Below are 22,073 nucleotides of genomic sequence, written 5' to 3' on the forward strand. Positions count from 1 at the left end.
AGTATTTTTCATTAAGTTATAAGCACTTTAGAAAACAATAGGTAATCTTATTAAATAAGTAAGAAAAAAAGATGCTTATTGAAATTATAAACATTAAACACAATGAAGGCGCTAGTGGTAAACATTTTAGAATTAAAATAAGCGTCAAGTTAAAACATCAACAACAAGAAATGGGTAGTTTGTGGAAAGTTCTTTATTAAAATGAGTTGTCATCCCTTGGTAATGTTTGCAATATAGTGTTTGGTCACTGTGGTACCATTTTTTTCAAAGCAGTGTTGACATAACTATTTCATATCACGTCTTAAGAACCAAAATATTAAAATTATAAACTACTTGAAGATAGAATGTTAACAATGACATCATGTAAGATATATATAAAGTCAGGTATACATATAATGCCCATATTGTTCTGTTATAGTCTTGTTAGTTTCACTGAAATTAACACTGTCAATAGGTAAATTAAATAGTTCTGTGTTAAACGGGTTGTTAAAAGAAAGCACATTAAAATATTTGTATTTCATGTTACAAACTCATTCAAAGTTTTCCTATTTTTCATCTGTCAGTTTTTATTGAGACGAGGAGCGTCTTTGTATTTAACAACCTTTAACTAAATATTCTAGTATCGGTTTGTTTTGAATTTCGTACAAAATAACACGAGGGCTATCTGCACTAGCCGTCATTAATTTAGCAATGTAAGACTAGAGGGAAGGCAGATAGTCATCACCACCCAACCCCAACTTTTGGGCTACTTTTTTTACTAACAAATAGAGGGATTGATCAGCACGTAATAACTGCCCCATAAGTAAAAGGAGGAGATTTTTTGGTGTGATGGAGACTCGAACCCGCGGCCCTCAGATTATGAGTCAAGGTTCGTAATACCGTGGCTATATCCGACCTTCCAGGCATTGACGGAGCAATAAGTGTTATTCTCTTTACGTACACTGTAACATATTACAACAAAATTTGATGTATTAATGTACCCCCGTAATTTATTGTATAGTGTTAAGTTTTAGCGTAATTCTACCAAAATAATTAATATGAATAAATAAAGTAAAAAAAAAATTAAAAATTGCATATCAGATAATGTACTATATTGTATTACCATGGTATAATCTGCACTTAACATTAATTTATGATAATTGGTTTCAATATTAAAAATACTGTGCATCGCTTTATTGCTGAAGCATTACCATACACTGGTTTGAACATACGTACTAATTGATGGGAGAGCAATTTTAGAGGCTCCTATAAAACTGGAATATTTTGTATTGTAACTAGAATATCTGTATATACTTCATCTACAGATATATTACTTGAAAATACATATAAAGTTTAGGTAAAAGGGGAATTGCATATCGTATAAAAGAAAGCAACTTAGCATTACGATTCCAAGTTAGTGTAGTTACGATAATTTTTCAAGGCATAAGATATTGAAGCATTGATGAACCAATAATACGGGGGAACGATTGATTTAATAGTATAACAGTGTACTTAGATAGAAAGACGTCAAAATACATACTTTTCTGAGCGTGTTTGTTTGAAGTTAAGCACAAAGCTACACAAGAGGCTATTTCTGCTCTTCCCACCACGGGTATTGAAATCCGGTTTATAGCAGTGTAACTCGCAGACATGCCGCTGTGCCACTAGGGTGGGTGGCATTTCTGAGTAATAGTAAATATGTTGATTTAACTAGAAGTTGAACTATATTAATGTTACTTTGAGTACGTAAACATTTAAAGATTTATGTCTGATATAAGAGATAAAACAATCAAATATTAACTTCTTTTTCAAGAATTTTATTTAAAAATTATAAACAGTAAAGAAGTTTAACTTTACAAAAATATATATTTATTCATGTACAAAAATCCTATTTATATAACTCAATAGTAAAGAATTACTTTAAAATTATTTCATCATTTCTGTGCAATATATATATATGCATTATTGACGTGTATATATATATATATATGCATTTTATGAATTGAATAAACAACATAAACATGTCGAAATGTATCTTTCAGGCTCATCGCTACCACATGAAAAATACAGCACTTAAAACATGTGCATGAATAACTTTCTTACATGTTTTTGTTTTACAGTTTTTATAAGAATTCAAATATTGAAACACAAATGAACAAATTTAATGAAACTAAATGTTATATAAATTTGGATCAAAGTGGGAATATGTACGTATACGCTTGAATGAAACACTTCCAAAGTCTCTATTAAGGATTTTTCATATGTGTATATGTACACACAGTTTTAAGAACAACCCATTGTATTATACATTTTTCATTCTGACGGGATATCCGTCTTCTAGCAAACTTTGTTTTTGTGCCGGGCTAAACCCACCACGGGAGTCCAAGTCACCATCTATTGAGAAAGGGGGGGGGGGGTGCCCAGGCAGGATCTGTGGTTGAAGTCAGTGATGGGTCCTTCAGATATTTTCCCACAACCTTGCCAGGTACTGTGAGACTGTTGTGTTGACCATATGCTTCTTCTTACTGACCACACTGGAACTGCGTGGCTAGGTTAGAAGCTGTTTTTTTTTTTTTTTCAGAGCATTAAAATGTTTACCGTTGGAGCTCTGACCTGATGGTAAAATGTATTTTAGGGTACCTATTTATGGTGCTCTTGTACAAAAAATACCATATTATTCATGAAGCAAGACTGTTCTTGTCCTATACCACAAGGTCCATCAACCCGAACTGGTAGACCTCTAACATTGAGTATAAAACTGGTACTGGTTCATTTCCAATCTAATCATCTCGAACACTTCGGATAATCTGTGGAAAGAAAATTAAAATAATTCTCAATCGCTACATTGCTACATAATCATATTAAAATACAACGAATGACTGAGTAATATTGTTTGACAGGTTCAGCTAAAAGTTAATTAACTATCTGCTATCCCACTTCGCGGGTACAGACTTTATGCCAGTATTTTCAGCAGAGTTTTCTAGAGTACTTCCCACGAGCTAACGTAACAGGATCCCTAAACTAGTCCCTCTTTTTTCGGATTGAGAATAAACAAGAGCGTGCTCCTTTTTCCTTTTTTCTTTTTCTCCTCTTCTCTCTTTGCCAGAAAGATTGTCATTGTGATGCTAGGGAGAAAGAACAGGGATTTATGTGGGCACAATAAGGATTCTTTGAAGAAAAGCCGGTCGGAATACCGTCTAGTCAGCTGTCTACTTCGCTGAGCTGGGGACTGACAAAAGTAAACAAGTGCGGTAAGCACACTATTGTCCTCAAGTCGGCCAAGCACAGGTAGGTAGGAAGGAGGTATTCACAGAGAGGAAGTACCTAGAAGAGAACCAGCTCACCTTGCTCAAGTCAGTAGCTAATCCTCCCTTCAACCAATCCCGTTCTTATCGTCAGCAGTGTTTTATATCACTCTTAAGAATAGAAGAAAGAGTCAAGAGAGAAATAAAACTCATAAATTCCAATTCGGATTAAAACTTTGATGTATTGCAAGACTTTTGTTTTTCTGTTATTAAGGGAGGGAACTATCTGACGGGCTACCTATACTGTTCCCTTCACTGGTGTCGAAACTCAATCTTCAGCGTTACGAGCCCTCAGACTTACTTCTGAGCTACTGGTGGTGGATTGAATAACTCACATAAGAATGTCAATATATAAATATATATACAAGTAAGTGTGTGTGTGTGTGTTTTTAGAGCAAAGCCACATCAGGCTATCTGCTGAGCCCACCGAGAGAAATCGAACCTCTGATTTTAGTATTATAAACCCGTAGGCTTGCCGCTGTACTAGCGCGGGTCTACACAAGTAACAAATTTTTACATTAGCATTCCAAAACTTACAGTGTCGAGAGGACGCCTCATTGAAGACCAGATGCTCGAACATACAGACATATATTAACTACAAAGTTATGCTTAAGCATGCTTGATGCTAAAAAAATGGACAGCTTTACTTAATTAACTATTTTTGTTATAACTATGAAACGTAATAAGACGGGTGTGATGTATTTTACATAGGTGATACTCACTACTTAAGAAAACCAGGATGTGAAATCTAGAAGGTCTTCGTCACCAGTGTTCAGGGTGTCACAAGGAGAGGAGGATTTATCGTAGCTGAGACACTGAGGCGGTGAGGCGGCATCGGAACCGAGGCTCGGAGTTGGAGAACAAGGCTTAGTCGCGTCGGGTTGTGAGCTTGCACAGGGAGGTGTTATGAATGCCGCGTTTCTGCTGCTATGCGCTGATACGGATAGAGGGTAGAAGTTCTCATTCATTTGTGTTCTGTACGTTAAAATGTCTTCTCCTAAAACAGATCCCGAGTTATCTTGTTCGGTCAGAAGCTGCTGAAGTTGTTTGATGTATTCTACGGCAGAGCGAAGCGTCTCCACCTTGCTCATTTTCTTGTTTTTAGTGCCATTTGGAACGTGTTGCTTAAGTGTGGCAAAGCCCAAGTTTACTAGTCTCACGCGATTTCTCTCCCTTTCATTTCTCCTGACTACAGTGGCTGGACGAGCTAGTGGCAACGTGTAGCCGAGCTGAGAAATGTTAATATGTTGCTTACGTCGTAGCAATTCTCGTGTATCTTCATCAACACTAACTAATAGTTCGGCTTTCTTCCTCTTCAGAGCAATCTTACTTCCAGCCAATGCGTTACAAGAAAAAGGCACTCCTGAATGATTGGTGTTAGTGGCTACCAAGACACATGTGTCAGATTCCATTTTCTGAGGCGTTTCAGAAAAAAGAGCAAAATAATTCATAACAAAAAATCAATTTTTTTTTTTCAAAATTGAGCAGTTCTGAATTGTTTAATATAAGTCTAATAAAGGTCTGCAAACTAATATTCTTGTAACACTAGTTTGACCTGGGATAATCAAAATATAGCAAAGTTTTCCTAGTATAGATATCTGATCTACAGCAGCGCGTGTTGAAATGTCCAAAACCGCGTCTCACCTGTATTAAAAAACCTACTTCATGAATACTAAGCTCCACCTCCAAGGAGCGGACATTGTGTCGCTTGTCAGTCTTTTGGTTGGGTCGCGCGCGGGACGCGTGGCGTGAAATCCTGAGAGTCAAGCGTTGAGTTTATCGAGTGCTGGCGACAACGTGGCTTGAAAGGCTTTCCGCGTTTTGCACGACGTTCAGACACTAGAGTCTGCTTGATAAAGTATTACCATTCCAGTATAAGAAAAGGTGTGATAAAGACCAATAGAATGGTGAGGCCGTGATTTTGTATTACCGATCAGATATGTATAACATGGAAGAATCAGTAAACAATCGTCATCGGCAGATTAACATGTCTTTAAATACATGTCTTAAAATGAGACCACTTTAAATACTTTTTCATGTGGTTGGGTTTACTTAAATATTAATCAACCTTAACACCTATATAACTCTCATAATCTCATGATCCACTGTAGTCGTGATCGGTAGGGGAAAATGGTGTGAAATAACAATATTAATGATGTGAACTGATTTCTTAAGAGAAAATTGACTCAAAGATACATTGATTTACAATTATGCTAATATCAATTGAGTATCTTAAAAGAAAAGAAAAAACTACTTTATTTGCCTCACAAACCTTAACAAATATTCTAGTGATGGAAGTTTGACGTGTTTAGTCTGTAATAATACAGTCATTTTAAACTTCGAAATTTTGTTTTTGTTATAATACAATAACAGACAATGACAACAGAGAGAGAGAGCGTTTGGATTGATTTCAGAACTTCAACAGTTAATTTATTTAGTGTTACTCACAAAAATGTAAAAATTTCTCATTATGTTTGTGGATGTAAACACACAAAGACACCAAAGACGTTTATTAAGAAAGAAAAGTGCTCTTAATACTTCAGTTAACATGTGAAATGCCATAGGTGTTCGTGTTAAGCCTACACTGAATACTACGTGCTGCTTAAAGATCACCTTGTGACGTTGTCTGTCATGGACTGAAGGAACGCATATATGTTAACTTCTGCAAACACTAAACTAAAGACCATACTACAGCAGGCTAGACTCATACAACCATTACTTAATTTACAAATAAAAATGTATTATTAAGTCTCACAGCAGTATTTGGAATAGTTTTTCTAACGATGACTCAGCATCGGTGGTGATTTAGTACATCGATGATTTAATATTGAAATATAATTATACATCTTTTCATTGCTGTGAAGCTAACAATAAGCTTTAAATGACCAAACTATCAGAACTAGTCCTAATTCAAGCCTAATTCTAGAAGTGTTTATAAGTAGTTCTTATATCTGATATTTTGCTTCTACAGATTCGATAGTAAACGACGTAGTTTCAAACTATCGTATCTCGATTTTTTCTTTTATGAAGTGTAATGTTTACGAAAAGTAACGGAGTGCGCCGTAAATGTGAGTATAACAAAACATAAGTGTTGACGCAATTTTTTCTATATACCTTTGTATATAATCCACAATTTGAGTGATAGAAATCCACTAATGCTTGTTTGGGCGTTCTGATTACACCAACTACATCAGATGTTTTCTGTATAACATTGACCCAAAGGCAGGATGGTATTTGTGTACAAAACTCATATTGTCATGTGCTTAAGCCTAACGCTGTTCTCAAGGGCCAGAAGAATGGGCATATCCATTAAATTAATGTCTTGTAAGGGTTCACCTGAAACTGATAAATACATTAATCTTCGAGCCTTTTGTGATTAACAATACTTATCGACCTTTCATCCATTACGTTTTTAACTATACGTATACCTTAAAGTTGTTGGTTACATGGTATATTAGCCATTTTTCCAGAGTCTTCTGGATACAATGAAATCTTCTAAACTTTCTCGTTTTGAAACTTCATTTGTTTTTCTTCCAAATTTTTGATCTCGGTTTCAATAACACGAGTAACGGTGAATCATTTTTGCAATACACAATAAGTAGCACACACAAGAGAAACATCTTACCAATGTAACCAAAATCAAGAACTTCTGTATATTAACTTGCACATATCTAATCATTGTAAAGAAGAGAATACAGGATTGCTATTACAAGTGTGCAACTTTTTATTATAAAGTAGTTTATATTAACTTACAAGCACATTGAAAGGTTGGAACAAATAATCTACTATACAGTTGCATAGTCTACGTATATTTTGCAAAATATACGATAATGTATATTCACAGTTAGTTATTCTGAAACATATACGTGCATACTTCAGCAGAGGTATTTATAAGATAAAGTAACACTTGGCTTAAGTTTTGTTAGATAATAGCTGATTCATAACAATTAAATAAATTCTAGCAGGTAAATTGCACACTTATTTATTTATTGTTAAAATATAAGTATTTTTAAATGATATTTGAAACAATTATTATGTAAGTTGGAGTTTTCTTCAGGCATTATTTTATTTTATGAACTACGAGTTTGCATTTTCATCTTTATACGATATGTCACATTAATGTCAGTTGCACTCGTTACAAGTTTAGGTTATTTTATTTGGTTCGTATTGGGGTAAACTAGCACAGTGTTTTGAATAAAATATGATGCTATCATATAAAGGTATTAATTATTGCAGTGTAAATGACTGAAGTAAGAAAGATAAAAAACTGAAGACAATAACTATCGTTCTCCACCTCTGATAAATCTCGGGAAAATCCAAACAAATGTAATTATACAGAAAATAACTACTTACAATGAATGTTAAGCACATTCGGATGGGTTGATAAGCAGCACCCTTCCGGTAAGCAAGCGATTAGTTGTTATTACTCCGGAATCTTTAACAGGAAAAAAAGATCATAAGAATTATGTGAAACACGTTAAAAAGTAGTTTCGTTTGGTTTGAATTTCGCGCAAAGCTAATTTAGCAGTGTAAGACTGGAGAAAAGGCAGCTAGTCATCACCACCCACCGCCCATTCTTGGGCTACTGTTTTGCCAACGAATTGTGGGATTGACCGTCACATTATAAATTCCCTCACGGCTGAAAGAACGAGAATGTTTGGTGTGATGGGGATTCAAACCCGCGACCCTCGGATTACGAGTCAAGTGCCTTAACCACCTGGTCATGCCGGGCCAAAACATGTTAAAAAGGAGTTTGTTTGAAACATAAAGCTGCACAACGTGTTTTCTCTGTTGTGCCAACCTCTGAGATTGAAGCTTGAATTTTAGCTTTATAAGTCCTTCAGCTTGAAACGGCAGAACTAATTGAAACAAAAGGTTTAATTACTGCAAAATGTTGATTGTATGACGATGCCAAACATTTTGTGACTGTAGTTATCATTGTTTGTTTCTTTGTGCACCCTGGCTATCACTGCAGGATTTCAGCGTTAAATCTCAGTAAACTCAGTAAAGCGGAAACAAAGTTGGCTATCTGCACGATGTCTATCAAACCCATGATTCTAAGCGTTAAAACCTCCGTACAATTCGCTGAACTACTTGGAAGTTGCAATAGATAGGTACCGCCCCCCAGTGGCACAGCAGCTTGTCTGCGGACTCGCACCGCTAGAAACGGGGTTTCGATACCCTTGATTGGCAGAACATAGACAGCCTATTCTGTAATTTTGTGCTTCATTCTAATTAAAGAAACAAGATCGAACATATTCACTGTACAAAGGTTTTAAAAATATTTACACTGTGATATTTTTATTATCATTTAAAACTTTTTTTTTCTTGTCAATTGACTATCGAACTACATGAAGTCTGCCATATTAAACGAAAATATTTCAAAATACGTTCTTTCAGTTTAAACAATGCGTTCCTTCGAAGCATCTGTTTTTACTTTATTCCATCACATTCAAAATCTTTACTGTTAAAAAAAGTATCATATCTGTAGTTGAGGCTGATCTTTTATCTAATTATTTTAATTAGGCAATATAAAAGCGCACTGTCACTGTTTTTAGTGTAATTGTCTTTAAGAACATTCTCAACTTGTTTTTATCTAGGGCGGGTAAGCCACTATTTTGTCAGTGAGTGATCTATATAACAATGATTTAGGGTCTGTTTGGCTGGCTGGTGTTTACTATCACTACTTATTACTGCGTTCAATATGAACAAACGGGGGAACATTCTTATGTAAGCCTTTCATTGCACGTCCCTGACTTTTTTACTCATATTTTGGATATATTTATGTGTTCGTATGAAATAAAAAGTTTATGTTTCGGGTGGAAAGAAAGATTCAAGGGTAAATGCAACACGTTGTGCACCAATCCTGACGTTTATAACATCCGTCTGTAAAGCACCTCCTGCAAAGGCATAATGTCCGTGCTATAGTTGACAAAGATCCCGGCGTCACAAAGTGATTGTAGAAAAGAATTTATGTCTTACACTCCGTCACGGTTTAAAAAGTTTAGAAGAACAAACATAACTAGTACTTCTCTAGCTCTGCAGGAAATTTCACAATCTATGTACAAAGCATGAATAAGCACTAAAGTTCTGCTTAAATAAATCTTCGTTTTAACGAAAACCAGTCAGAGCTTTTTTTTGTGTGTGGATTGCCTCAGTTTAATTTGTTGTGTTTTTTTTTTCTAGTTGAACTAGAGTCGCTAAAACCATGGCTGCTCGTAACATCAATTATTTCGAGATGCTTACACTTATTGAATGGCAAGATCCTTGCACGTGCTCCCGTGACAGCTGATTGTGGTGGACATCGCTCGTATATTTTGAACTTAAATGGTACATAATTTAATGTAATTTGTTTTCTGTTCGACTCATTTATCTTAAAATTTTCGTAACACAATCACTTTCAGTGGCAGATAACCTTTTTCGTGAATTTAAGAGATGGATTTGAAGGAAGTTTCATAGAATTTGTTAATATATTTTCTGGGATATTATTGTTTTTTAACATCTCTATAAGTTAAAGCTAGTTTTTTTATAGCAAAAACATTACAACATAACACTTTAAATAAAGCTCTTGAAACGTTAGGAAGAGAGCACGAACGCGTTAGTTTTACCAACACGGTTGCGTATTTTATAGCTCAATGACTTTCGTTATGCATATCGTCTGTATAGCTATAGTGTATGTGTGTGAATAAAAGTCTAAGCCAGCTCACCACATGGCGCGGCTTTGATTGGAATACGTGTATATGTGGAACCTTGGGGGATGCACGTGCTTTTGTTGGTATCTCACAATAGTGGCTGATTGAAATGCTTGCAGAGGTTCGATCCTATTTGGTCGGTTGCGAGACGTTCACCCAGAAAAGAATCTTTTCTAGATTATTTTCTGCTAAAAGAACTTAAAAAACGAGAGGACTATGCTAAAAAGTGGAGTTGCACAAGCGTAACTTAAGAGTTGACATATCACGAAATAAAATTGATGATGTTACCCTATGTGGGTCCTTGAAGCTCTATAGTTTGTTGATAAAAAAAACTGGTTCTATTCCAGGGGAGAGAAGTCTCTCTGTGTGTATGTGCTTGTCTGTGGCCCGTGTGGTGACATCAGAACCGAAGACATACAAACACATTTTACACTAAACCTTTATTTATTAGAGTGAAAAACTGGCAAAGCATAATGTATTGTCTGTTTTCCCTCGCACCTTTTTCATGCCGTTAATTTTAAATCACAATTACTCATATCAGAACCTTGATAATATGTGTTTAGAACAATATATATTAACATTATAATGTTTAATTTACATCGAAGGTACTTGATTTAATTAGTTATTAGTAACTTAATTCTCAGCAATGAAAATCATAGATGTTACATATAGAACCAATAGAATACTAAATTACTAGTTATATAAATGTATATTTTTTTGCGTTTATAAAAATCTGTAATCACAAATGAAACAGAAATAACATACAGTAGCTGATATTAAATCATGAATCCGTTAGGAAACTCCTGACGTGCGTTGTCTTATACGTTAGTTATTATCAGAATATATGCCTATGCTTTAATAATGTTACACGTAACGTTATTTGAGTAAAATTTATAAGGTTAGTAAAGATGAAAAATAAACAGCCTTGTAAATAAACAACCTAAATTATTTTTAACTGTTCAGTGGTAAGTTAAATGTGAAACCAAAATTATTAAAAATATAACGTTTATTTAAAATAATTCCTAATATTCTGAACTAATGAATTATTCCAAGAGATATACGTATTCAGTCTTTCCACAATGGTAGATTATCTCATCGTTTTTATTCAAAATTAAGACGGGCAAATGAACCTTTGCGCGATATAAAGTATTATTTCAATGTATTAAATATTTTCCATTGCTACTGAAACGCTTTCTCCATGTAGGGGCTGTGGACGCGACATAAGTGTTTCAGTTAAATCCTGCTATTCTGTCAGAAAAATAACCCTTGCAACGGTGGTAGGTAGTGTCTAGCTGTTTTCCTTCTAGTCGCTAAGCTCAAAACTAGGTACGGTTGCGCACAGATAGTTTATGTGTAACTTTAAAAAATTTTCTAAAACAAACAAACTATACACTCTATTAAGTAGCAGTCACAATTGATTGCTGTTAAACAATGCACATTTTCTTAAATGTCATAAACTTTCACGACATAAAGAGCAGAAAAATTATACCACTTTATTTAGTGTGTCAAGATATCTATAGTCATAGAAGTATTTGAGCTATTGTTATACACTTGGATAAAATAACGCTAGCCTCAATAGTACCTCACTGATGAATCATTCCATTATGATCATAATATATACATATATTGTTTTTAACGTTCTATATTGTTATATATACCACTGTATTAAATTAATTATATATTTTTGAATTAATTTTTTAGTTCTTATCTTTGTAGTTGTAGCGTTCTTTCATCTGAAGATATTGAAAATCCTTGTCTTATGTGACCAATATATACACATGAAAGAGCTTTGCTAGAAAAAGTAACTTAAATGAATATAATTCTTCCTATACGTGAAAAATTTTCCAGTAACGTTTTGAGAACCTGTATTCATAATTATAAATGGTTGCAAAGGTACGATCCACTTGTTGGGATGAAACTAAAACTACAGTTTATAAATGTAGTAGTCTGCGTGGTTTAAACAGATAAAATTCCAATGTATCTGACACTCACGAGAAGATTGTTTTAATGCTACTCCTAGTATACAAATTGACGAAAACATGGTATGCTGTCAAAATTACTTAAATATCTCAAGGGTTATAAATAGGATGAAATAATGTATTTAAAATGATAGTCGTCATTTCAAATTATCTACAACAGTAGGCGCTGCAAACGGAATTCTCAAAACATCTAAACTGAGATAACCTAAATCTAATAGTTTAAACGTTTATCACACAAAGTTGGAACACATATTAAAGATCATACAGGGACTGATTAAATTCATTTTATACTTGTTCTCGGTTCAGCAAATAGCATCGAACTCTATTCAGGGAACACGACAAATTACCTCAGAATAGTCTGCATCTGTTCTTTCTTCAAATCACACATGTTCTCTTCGAACTGGTAGTTGTCAGTTGGCAGATTTTCACTTCCCACATTTTCACGTCTTTAACACTATGACTAGCCTTTTTTTCTGCGGTTGTTCGGTACCTACATTAGTCCCATTACAAACAATAGAGATAGAGGAAATACCACGTGTTTACGATAAGTGAACTTTTGAGAACAGTCTTTGTAACTTTTATGTTCTTTACTTAAATCCACCTTTCCTTCCTTTCAAACTTTATCTCTACCCCTCCTTCTTCCGATATTTTCAATCCCTACACAGGGGTATTTCTATCCCCTAGATTTGTGTCTACCAGACTCAACAGGGCAGCCCCAAATTTGAGCTAATGGAGCTGCAAACCGAATGAGCAGTCGGATTAAGTCTCCTTTGACATTTTCTTTTTGGTTTTATATTTCTTGTCAGGCTCGGTGAATTTAGAAAGACTACATTTAAACTTGAATGAGTTCGATTCTTTTTAAAACTCTCTCTTTTTTTTCTCCTATTTTTTGTCGCTTCTGAACTTGGAAAGAAAAAAGATCATCGATAAAGTTATCAATGTCTTGTGTAAAGCTGTCTCTCTGTTAGTGCATTGTAACAATTTGATAAATAGCTTGACCAGTAGATCGTGAGAGTTTAAAATTTGTGTTTTGACCGGAACTTCCTCTGGAATATTAAAACGAAAGAATAAAATTATTCTGAGAGCAATTTCAAGATTAAGAAATGCGTTCATAAGTCTTATTGCACGTATATATTGAAATTAAGTACACATACTCGAAACATGAGGTACAACAACACTTAATAGATATCATTTCAGATAGTAGGACCTCTCTAGTATTGTAATAATGAAACTGATACTGGTGTTAAGATCTTGCGATAAATCAACTGAGCTTCATTTGTTAAGAAGTTGATCATTCATTATAAGCTTACGTAATGTAATTCTTCTGTACCTATATATTATTATTTTACGTGTATATTAGATTAAATTTGTATCTGTTGCATCACAATCTTATCAAAATACTAAATGGCTTTAGTGTTAGAGCTTTTATTGTTAACAAAGGCATATTCGTTGACGTCATAGCTAGGCAGTTTTACCTTTCTGTACGGATTGTTTTGTGACCTTACAGTCCTAGGTCGGGGTCGGGGTCAACTACTGTATTTATGTGTGGAAGAAACTGTTATTCTTTTGTTAAATAATCATCAACATTTGATAAAATCTATAGAGCGCACATTTTAACATCTAAAACGTCCCATGTTGCAAAGCAAAGACTGTTTGTGGTGTGTGGGGTTAATAACATAACATCGGCAACATAAGGACACTACCACCAGATATTTAATCGACTTTAATAAATTTAAGAAAACCCTCTAAAGATGAGTGTTAAGAAGCAAAACAAAGTTTAATGCAGTGATAATTTTATGTATCCAATTCCTACTTTTTTCTTAAGTTATTTAAATTGTGAACAGTTATTGTATTATTTCGTTTTGAAACACATTAACACTTCTAGTGAGAAAAAAATAACACCAAAGACTATCAGTAAGAGAAACATTACAATAAGCATGCTATCAGTCTGACCATTGGAGTGTGATAAATCGCGTGCCGTCTGTCGGCGGAAAACATCCACAGGGCGGGAAAAGCCGCTGGAGACCCACTATTCCACCTGGTACCAATCTGTCTATATAAAGCGAAATTTATATTTAATGAAGCATGATATTTTCGAATTTTCCAAGTGTTTTTAAAAATGACTTTTCGATTACCTTCTGTCAACCTAAAAACATATTACTTATCCTAAGCTTCTCTAACATTCAATTAAACAACAGAACAAATGAAGTTGTTACACGTAAGCGTTATTTTAACAGCGGTATAACACGTGTTACTGTTGAATTTGTGTGTACCAAATTAATTTCTTACATATGATGAATATTCATTGGTTGCAATGTTATTGGAGAACAATTTCAGCCAAACAAAGGTTTGCATAGAAAGTCATCCTAACATATTTAATGTACTATACTATTCTATATACATTTGTTAAGGAAGTCAAAATTAAAACACGATGGTAAACAAAGAACTCACGACTTTACTAATAAGGCTTATTTTTTCAGGTATTAAAACTACGCCAGTCGTTTGAATGCTGCAAGTATCAGAATTCGTTTTTCAAACAAACAAAACAACCACCAAACGTCATCTAAATTTTACATTACTTTGTTTGTTTGTTTAGAATTAAGCACAAGGTTGCACAACGGAATATCTCTGCTCTGCCAACCACAGGTATCGAAATCCAGTTATTAGCAGTGTGAGCCTCCAGACTTCTGCTTAGCCCGTGGAGGGCCTAAATTGTACAACACTTTTATTTCAATATAAAAGTGTTTCCGTAAACTGATCAAAGTTTTTTTGTTTTTTTTTTAAATCAAGTCACATTTGGCTACCTGCTGGGACCACCGCAAAGAATAGGACTCCGGAATCTAACATTTTAAGTTTGTAAACTTACCCCTCTTCCACCATAAAGCGTAGTCTAAGTTACCTAAGAATCGTTTGTGCAACAATATCTAGCTACTGCGACACATTTCATATTCATTAATAATTGGGTAAAATAGTTTCTTGTGGGAAATTATAAAATATCATGATAAACAACATAAACCTAGAGTTTTACGTATCAAATAATGCAACATATTATTATGTGTACATTGACCAATGCTACATTAAAAAAAGAACAAATTGATTCTACTCAGAAGTCTGGGCTGAGCAATCGGATAATATTTGTTAATGAACTTCTTCGATGTATAGGTGGATAATTTTAGAATAACAGGAATTTTACATGCTAAACACAAACAGTATTTTATATGTGTGTAAAGGCGGATATGACCAGTTGTCTAAAACTTCCTTTGCTGATTGTGAAACCGGCTGCTGCGTCACACACGCGCTCACTCTTTTTACGACGTTGTAGAAATGAATGCTCCAATGCCCCATTAAACTAGTTTGTGGTCTAGCCTGTTAGGTACAATATATAATATAAAACCAGACAGGATGAAAGCCAAACCTCAACCAACGTATATAATAACATCTTTTGCACTATCGTTCATTTAAAAATAAAATATGGCGTCTGTGAAACTGGTGTAAGCATAAGAAAGAATAAAAGGAAATATTATTAAATTATTTCAAGTTAAATTTCTTAACAGCTTTGCTTAATTAAAAACCTAAGACTGTCTAATATATTTAGTAAATATCTTGATGAAAGGTAATATATTTAGCTTAACTTTGCTGTTTGAAGTTTTATACAAAAATTCACTCAGAATGTATTGAACGCTATTGCTTCTTTTACACTCTTCTGTTAGGATATTAAATTCAACAGAACATATTATGCCCATGTACCGAGTGTCTAAATGGTAAATTTAAAGTCTAAACCCACTTTAAGGCGGCCCGGTAAAACCAGGTGGTTAGGGCGCTCGAGTCGCAATTAGTGTGCCCGCCCCACCAAACATAGTCACTCTTTCAGCTGGGAGTGTTATAATGTTACATTCAATACCACTATTCGTTGGAAAAAGGGTAGCTCAAGAGTTGGAGATGGACGTTGATGACTAGTTGCTTTCCCTCTAGTCTTTCACTGCTAGCACAGATAGCCTTCGTGTATCTTTGCGCAAAATTCGAAACAACCCAATCCTTATAAGACGCGTTTAATTTTCAATATACGTATAGTGTTTTCATTCTAGAATTACGTGTATATAGTGCATATTAGTTTTGGCCCCTCATTTTAGATAAAAGCTGATTTACTGTGAAACTAGGTCAATAGTAAATCGAAGGAAACCCTGAGCTTTGTTTTAATGTTAGGGTTACGTCATGATGAAACAAGTTAACGTGAATTACAGGACAACAAATAACCCTCATGATAGTAATTCGAATGTGTTCGTGTATATGGATTTCGGAAATTATTTTTCGACAAATGTTTCTCCCTAAAACCGGTAATCTTTCAAAACAGTTTTGTGTATATCGATAACCTTTAGTAAAAGTATAAGGCGTACACTTAATACGGTTTAAATCATATTCTTGTCATTAAAGAAGAAATCTTCACGTGAGAAATCGCAGAACGATTTATACAGAACCAAATTAATGTGGTCATATTCAAAATTGCCCAATACAATGATGGACATGTATACAAAAAATTTCCTGTTTAATACGTTCGACTGGCTTTATTATAAAGGATAGGTAAGACCTATCTGTGGGTTGAAAGGCAATAAACAGTGATTAGAGTGTGCTCATCTGTCTGTTTATTTATCTACCTTACATTTGCATGCAGTAAGCGTAAGGCGCGGTGGAGAGGAAAAGACCAATAAGATAATGCACATTCGTTTTCTTTGCTTAGCTTAAGGTCTGGGACCCGCCCTTGTGGTTAATTCGCTTAATGTGTGATCAAAAACGCGACATGCTCTTTAGGGCCATGGATGCGACAGTCAAATCCCAGGGCTGTTGGCTATCTGGTTTCATTCTAATCTATTAGTACAAAATTAAGCCTTCTTATGTGTACATATAAATATGCATATATTTTAACGTATAGATTCTAAAAGTACTGTCATCTTCACTTTAAAGATCACGTTCACCTTAATTACCTTACAGCCTCTTAATATTCTTCTTAATAAAATTTTTCATTATGAAAACAGTTCCGATTTTATCAGTATGTTCATCTTAATATTTTGAACATGTCAGTTTAATGAACATGTCCATTTTAGTCACCATAAAATATCTACCTATTTGTATGTGTATTTCTATGAACTTCCATTTTATGTAAATATCCACTGTAGCCGTCTTTTAAAATCAGTTTTACCTTTGTCTTCGTCTTGGTTATTTGGCAACTTCTATAATATTATTTTAGCATTGAGTGGAGCTGTATTTCACTTTTAGTTTAGTCACTGTGGTAAATTCAGTTACATCAATTTAATCATTATATTTTACGTTATTAACAGGCTCGTGAAATAAACATATACAGTCTCAGATAGCTTAACTTCTTCCTCAGATTCTTCCTTTAATCAAAATCTTCAGATTAGTCTTCCTACAGAATTTTAAATCTTTAGTTTTATCATCATGTTTAATTTATTGTTCAAATTCATCTTAATGAACATTTTCGAGTAAATCGTCTTACAGCTTTAAATCGTTTCCATTAAATTATATATCAATACTATCAATTTGTGACATAGATGATGAAAAAATACTTTTTGACATTTAGTACATTGATTAACATGTATATTTACTGGTATTTTAACAAAACCTGGAAACCTTTAGCCAAAGATTAATCACGTGCTTCATGATCTGCCAAGTTTTATTCTATTGCAGCCCTAATAAACAAATAAGTAGAATCATTTGATATATTACTATAAAATAGCTTCTATATAACTTGAAAAGTAAAATTAGCTGTCATAAATTTCAGTAATAATGTTTTAGTAAGTAATATCTAATAGAACCTGAAAATCACACTAGTGTTCATACTTAAATACTTTGAAACATTGATTTTAGAAATTTGAAAGGTCTTGTCTAAGAATTTAACTGAAAGACCTTTCCATAAAGAAAACAGAAACTTCATATTAGGGCAATTAATATATTAAACAAATTGTATCGACTTAAGTGTCTCGACTGAGAAGTATCTATTAATAATGTACAGTTCCAAAGCACTGAGAAACTTTGGTACTAATAATATTATTCAAGTCTGAATATTCTAATATCGCTTCATACTCAGAAATAGATGTGCCATACAAATAAATAACCAGAAAGCTGTCCACAACTGGGTTCCAAGCTAATTCACAGTGGGATCTGCTTCGTTCCACATTGACGGATGTTTTACGTAGAAAGCCTTTCCGTTAGGCAACAAAAGCATTTTTATCTAGATGCCATTGAATAGACGAATTGTAGGCCATAACTGACCGGTGGCTATCCACCACCTAAACTGGTCACAAAAGGTCGTAGTGATGAGTATGCAGAGAGTGTAACTGACGATCCATGTCAACCTTTGTGATTAATAAGACACGGACGCTTGAACTCTAGACATGACTTTCGAGGCTGGACTTTGAGACTTAGATCAATGGTCAAGCCCCTCAATTAAATCTTTACGGCCTTTTGAGTAACACCGTGTTCACTCAACCATTTTTGAAGGAGGGAAAACCTCAATTCTTAAAATTCCCCGACGTCTGATGTCTCACTTCAAATGCCCTTTCGTCGCTCTTGTTGTCCATTATTATTATAAATGTACGTTCAAGCGTAATGAAGTCTTTCACATGGCTGAACAGCTTAGTTTGAAACTTCCACTTCTCAGGGAGCCCAAAATGTCTAAAAGAAGTACGCAGCAGATACAGATTGCTTACAAAACTCTTTCCAAACCTGTAATATTACGGTGTATATTTTGGAGAGTCGTGTGAAACGTTCGAGAAGTTCACAAATCAATAGTGCAAAAAAGTACAATGTTTATTAAGATTATTTTATAAACATGTGGAATTACAAACACAACTTTTGTATGAACTATATATATGGCGACATTATGTCATTTCAAATCGCACAAACGCACTTTACAAATAATTTAGTATATATTCTTCTACATTTTACCTTCATAGTATTTTTACAGAATCATTCCATAAAGACACCTTTCTTCTACACGCAACGAAATATCTTTTTGTTATAAAATCTGAAAGCAGAATAAATTCAATTAAACGTCAATTTTATTACATTTTAAGCATAAGCTGCCAAAGCATGATATCTTTGAGTCATCTGACCTATCACCCATTAAAATCTAACTTCTTACCGAAAACCGAAATTCAATATGTTGTATGTATGTATTTTCTTATATTAAAGCCACATCGAGCTATCTTCTGAGTCCACCGAGGGAAATCTAGCTCCTCATTTTAGCGCTGTAACTCCGTAGACTTACCGCTATACCAACGTGGAACAATCTAACTTGAATATCAATTACCAATCACTTTGCAAGTCCAGCTTCTTTTTGCGAATTAGAAGATATTGTTATCATACTGAAAAAGTTACGAGGTCTTCATTTCTGTTAATGAACATTGTTTATATTGATATTAGAACTAGTGACTTGTTTCTATCACTGAAATAGGAATATTTCACAGCAATAACTTTTCTTCAAATACTATTTCAAGTCAAGATGTAAATTTTACCAAGTTTAAATAAAACAGGGTATTACAGACAAAAATGAAACTATATGATATATAGATATTTAGTGCAAAATGTTTTAATTTGTTAAATCATAGGTTGTAATATTCGTATCCTACTAAACCTCATTTCTGGAAACCTTAATTCCATTGTACAAAATTATGATGAAAGATTTTGAGCTATCTTTACTAATCTAGTTTTTCAAAAATAGTTGGGGAGGAGACATTGAATCAATGTTCAATACATCAAGAAATTTCATAACATGTTAGTTTTGAAAATTGGATATTGTGTATTTATACTGGGCGGCTGATTTCACGTGGTCTGCACATGTACACACTCGCATGTGATCAGTTATGATGTGAATCTTTCCTGACGTGGTTAGTCAAGCGTGATCTTGTGAACACCTATCATCCTAGTAAATCTGTATTTTGAAACACCGAGATTACTGAAAAAGGGCAGATTAGTTGATAAACTTGAAGTTTCTATAACATTCGACCTATATTAAAGTTTGAATTATCAGTTTAAGTGAAGTATTGTTATTTTTATGTCTACAGTCTTTAATTTGTAGGACATAACCTGATTTTATCACTGTTTCGTGCTGTATAGCCTTGAATACTTATGTCTTATTTACGAACCGCTTATCTTAGTTCTGCGAGGATATCTTAATACATGCAGTTTGGAGGAGGAATTTCACTATCTACGTTCAATATACCACGTGCAACAATACTGTTGATATAGACTTAATTTCATAAAGCGTCGATCGTAAAGACGGTTTATTCAGTTAAAAATGAACAAAATAAATAGTTTTATGAATCACTTATAAAAAACTAAAACGTTATATATTACTATATATCAGGTTCTGTCAATGTGAAATAAAAACATACGAGAAATATAGGCATCAACCATCTTGGGTTCATCTAGTAGGTAAAAGTTACTTCATTTCCTTTGCCAAATGCCATTTTAATTTACAGTTTATAAACAAAATATAATATAGACAGCCATATGTCTATTGTAAGAACTATTTATGCTCTTCCCACTAACGGTATCGATATCCGGTTTCTAGCTTTGTAAGTCCGCAGACATGCCGATGTGCCACTATGGGGAATATATTTTATACAAAGCTACTTCCTTATTTAATTATAGGGAAAGTAATAGACCAGAAAAAACCTAATTACTCACCATCAAAGCATAGAAATTGACTGTCGTGTTTATACTGCACCTACAACTTAAGGTGGAGGGAAGAATTTGTCATATCGCACGTATGCGAACCCGGCTAGTGTAACTTATATGCTCTTCTTTTGTCTATAAATGTAGTAATTGTTGTAATTTGCAATATTTTTATACAGAAAGTTACCAAAGTTGAACAATTTTATATGTATTTTATATTTTATATCTAGTATTACACCTTAAAAGTCAGCCAAATTGTTTTATTGCTGTATACCTTCTTCAAGTCACTGAAGCAATAGCAAGAGGAACAACTGAAATGACATCCATACTCGTAGAGTTTGTTTGGAATTTCGCACAAAGCTAATCGAGGGCTATCTGTGCTAGCCGTCCCTAATTTAGCAGTGTAAGACTAGAGGGAAGGCAGCTAGTCATCACCACCAAAGTTGAACAATTTTATATGTATTTTATATTTTATATCTAGTATTACACCTTAAAAGTCAGCCAAATTGTTTTATTGCTGTATACCTTCTTCAAGTCACTGAAGCAATAGCAAGAGGAACAACTGAAATGACATCCATACTCGTAGAGTTTGTTTGGAATTTCGCACAAAGCTAATCGAGGGCTATCTGTGCTAGCCGTCCCTAATTTAGCAGTGTAAGACTAGAGGGAAGGCAGCTAGTCATCACCACCCACCGCCAACTCTTGGGCTACTCTTTTACCAACGAAAAGTGGGATTGACCGTCACGTTATAACGCCCCCACGGCTGGGAGGGCGAGCATGTTTCGCGCGACTCGGGCGCGAACCCGCGACCCTGAGATTAAGAAGCGCACGCCTTAGCGCGCTAGGCCATGCCAGGCCTACTCGTAGAGAAGGGAAGTAAATTTATTATTTAAACTTCTCCTTGTGGCATACATAAGAATCCCTGAAAGTTTTATGGTAATAAGGCGTCAGATTGATGAAAGTGTTTTCACATTGTTACAAGCTACTTTATAGTGTAACTAATTTTTTAATATCACTTTTTCTAGTAACTTGAGTATCGTTAAATGGCTTCTATCAAGGCATATGTCTTTGAAGGTAAAAAGCATTCTTTAAGCATTTTGTATAATGACCCCTGCATAGCCCATTGTGTTGCTTTATGCACGAGAACAAACAATTTCTTATAATGATATTAACAAATGAGTTTTTTTTTCTTTTTTATATTCATTCAGATATAAACGTGACTCGACAGACGTTTTTTTCTTCTGAAATTATGTTTGTTCTCAGAGGTATTTTACTGATAAAGCCAAAGAGCAAATAAAGTCGAAAAAAGATGTAATGTTCGTTATTAACATTGCTAAACAGTGAAGAATAGTTGAAGAACCCAGCTAGTTACAATATTCATATACAAAAGATGAATTAAAAACATTTTGATCAATCAGAATCGGAAC

At 34.2% G+C, this 22,073-nt stretch overlaps 1 protein-coding gene across 1 annotated transcript; it reads right to left on the reverse strand.

Moving 5' to 3' along the window:
- Positions 1–1,951: 1,951 nt before the first annotated feature.
- On the reverse strand, positions 1,952–4,862 carry LOC143227144 (achaete-scute homolog 1a-like). Its single transcript, XM_076458651.1, has 2 exons — positions 4,007–4,862; positions 1,952–2,786 (listed from the first exon to the last, which is right to left on the reverse strand). The coding sequence occupies exon 1, from the start codon at positions 4,733–4,735 to the stop codon at positions 4,010–4,012; it is 726 nt and encodes a 241-aa protein (XP_076314766.1). The 5' UTR covers positions 4,736–4,862; the 3' UTR covers positions 1,952–2,786; positions 4,007–4,009.
- Positions 4,863–22,073: the final 17,211 nt, after the last annotated feature.

The sequence above is a fragment of the Tachypleus tridentatus genome, chromosome 9 (assembly GCF_004210375.1).
Source record: "Tachypleus tridentatus isolate NWPU-2018 chromosome 9, ASM421037v1, whole genome shotgun sequence".
NCBI lineage: Eukaryota > Metazoa > Arthropoda > Merostomata > Xiphosura > Limulidae > Tachypleus > Tachypleus tridentatus.

Coding starts and splice junctions, on each gene's coding strand:
- LOC143227144 (XM_076458651.1), bottom strand. CDS start 4,735: ATGAATTATTTTGCTCTTTTTTCTGAAACGCCTCAGAAAATGGAATCT.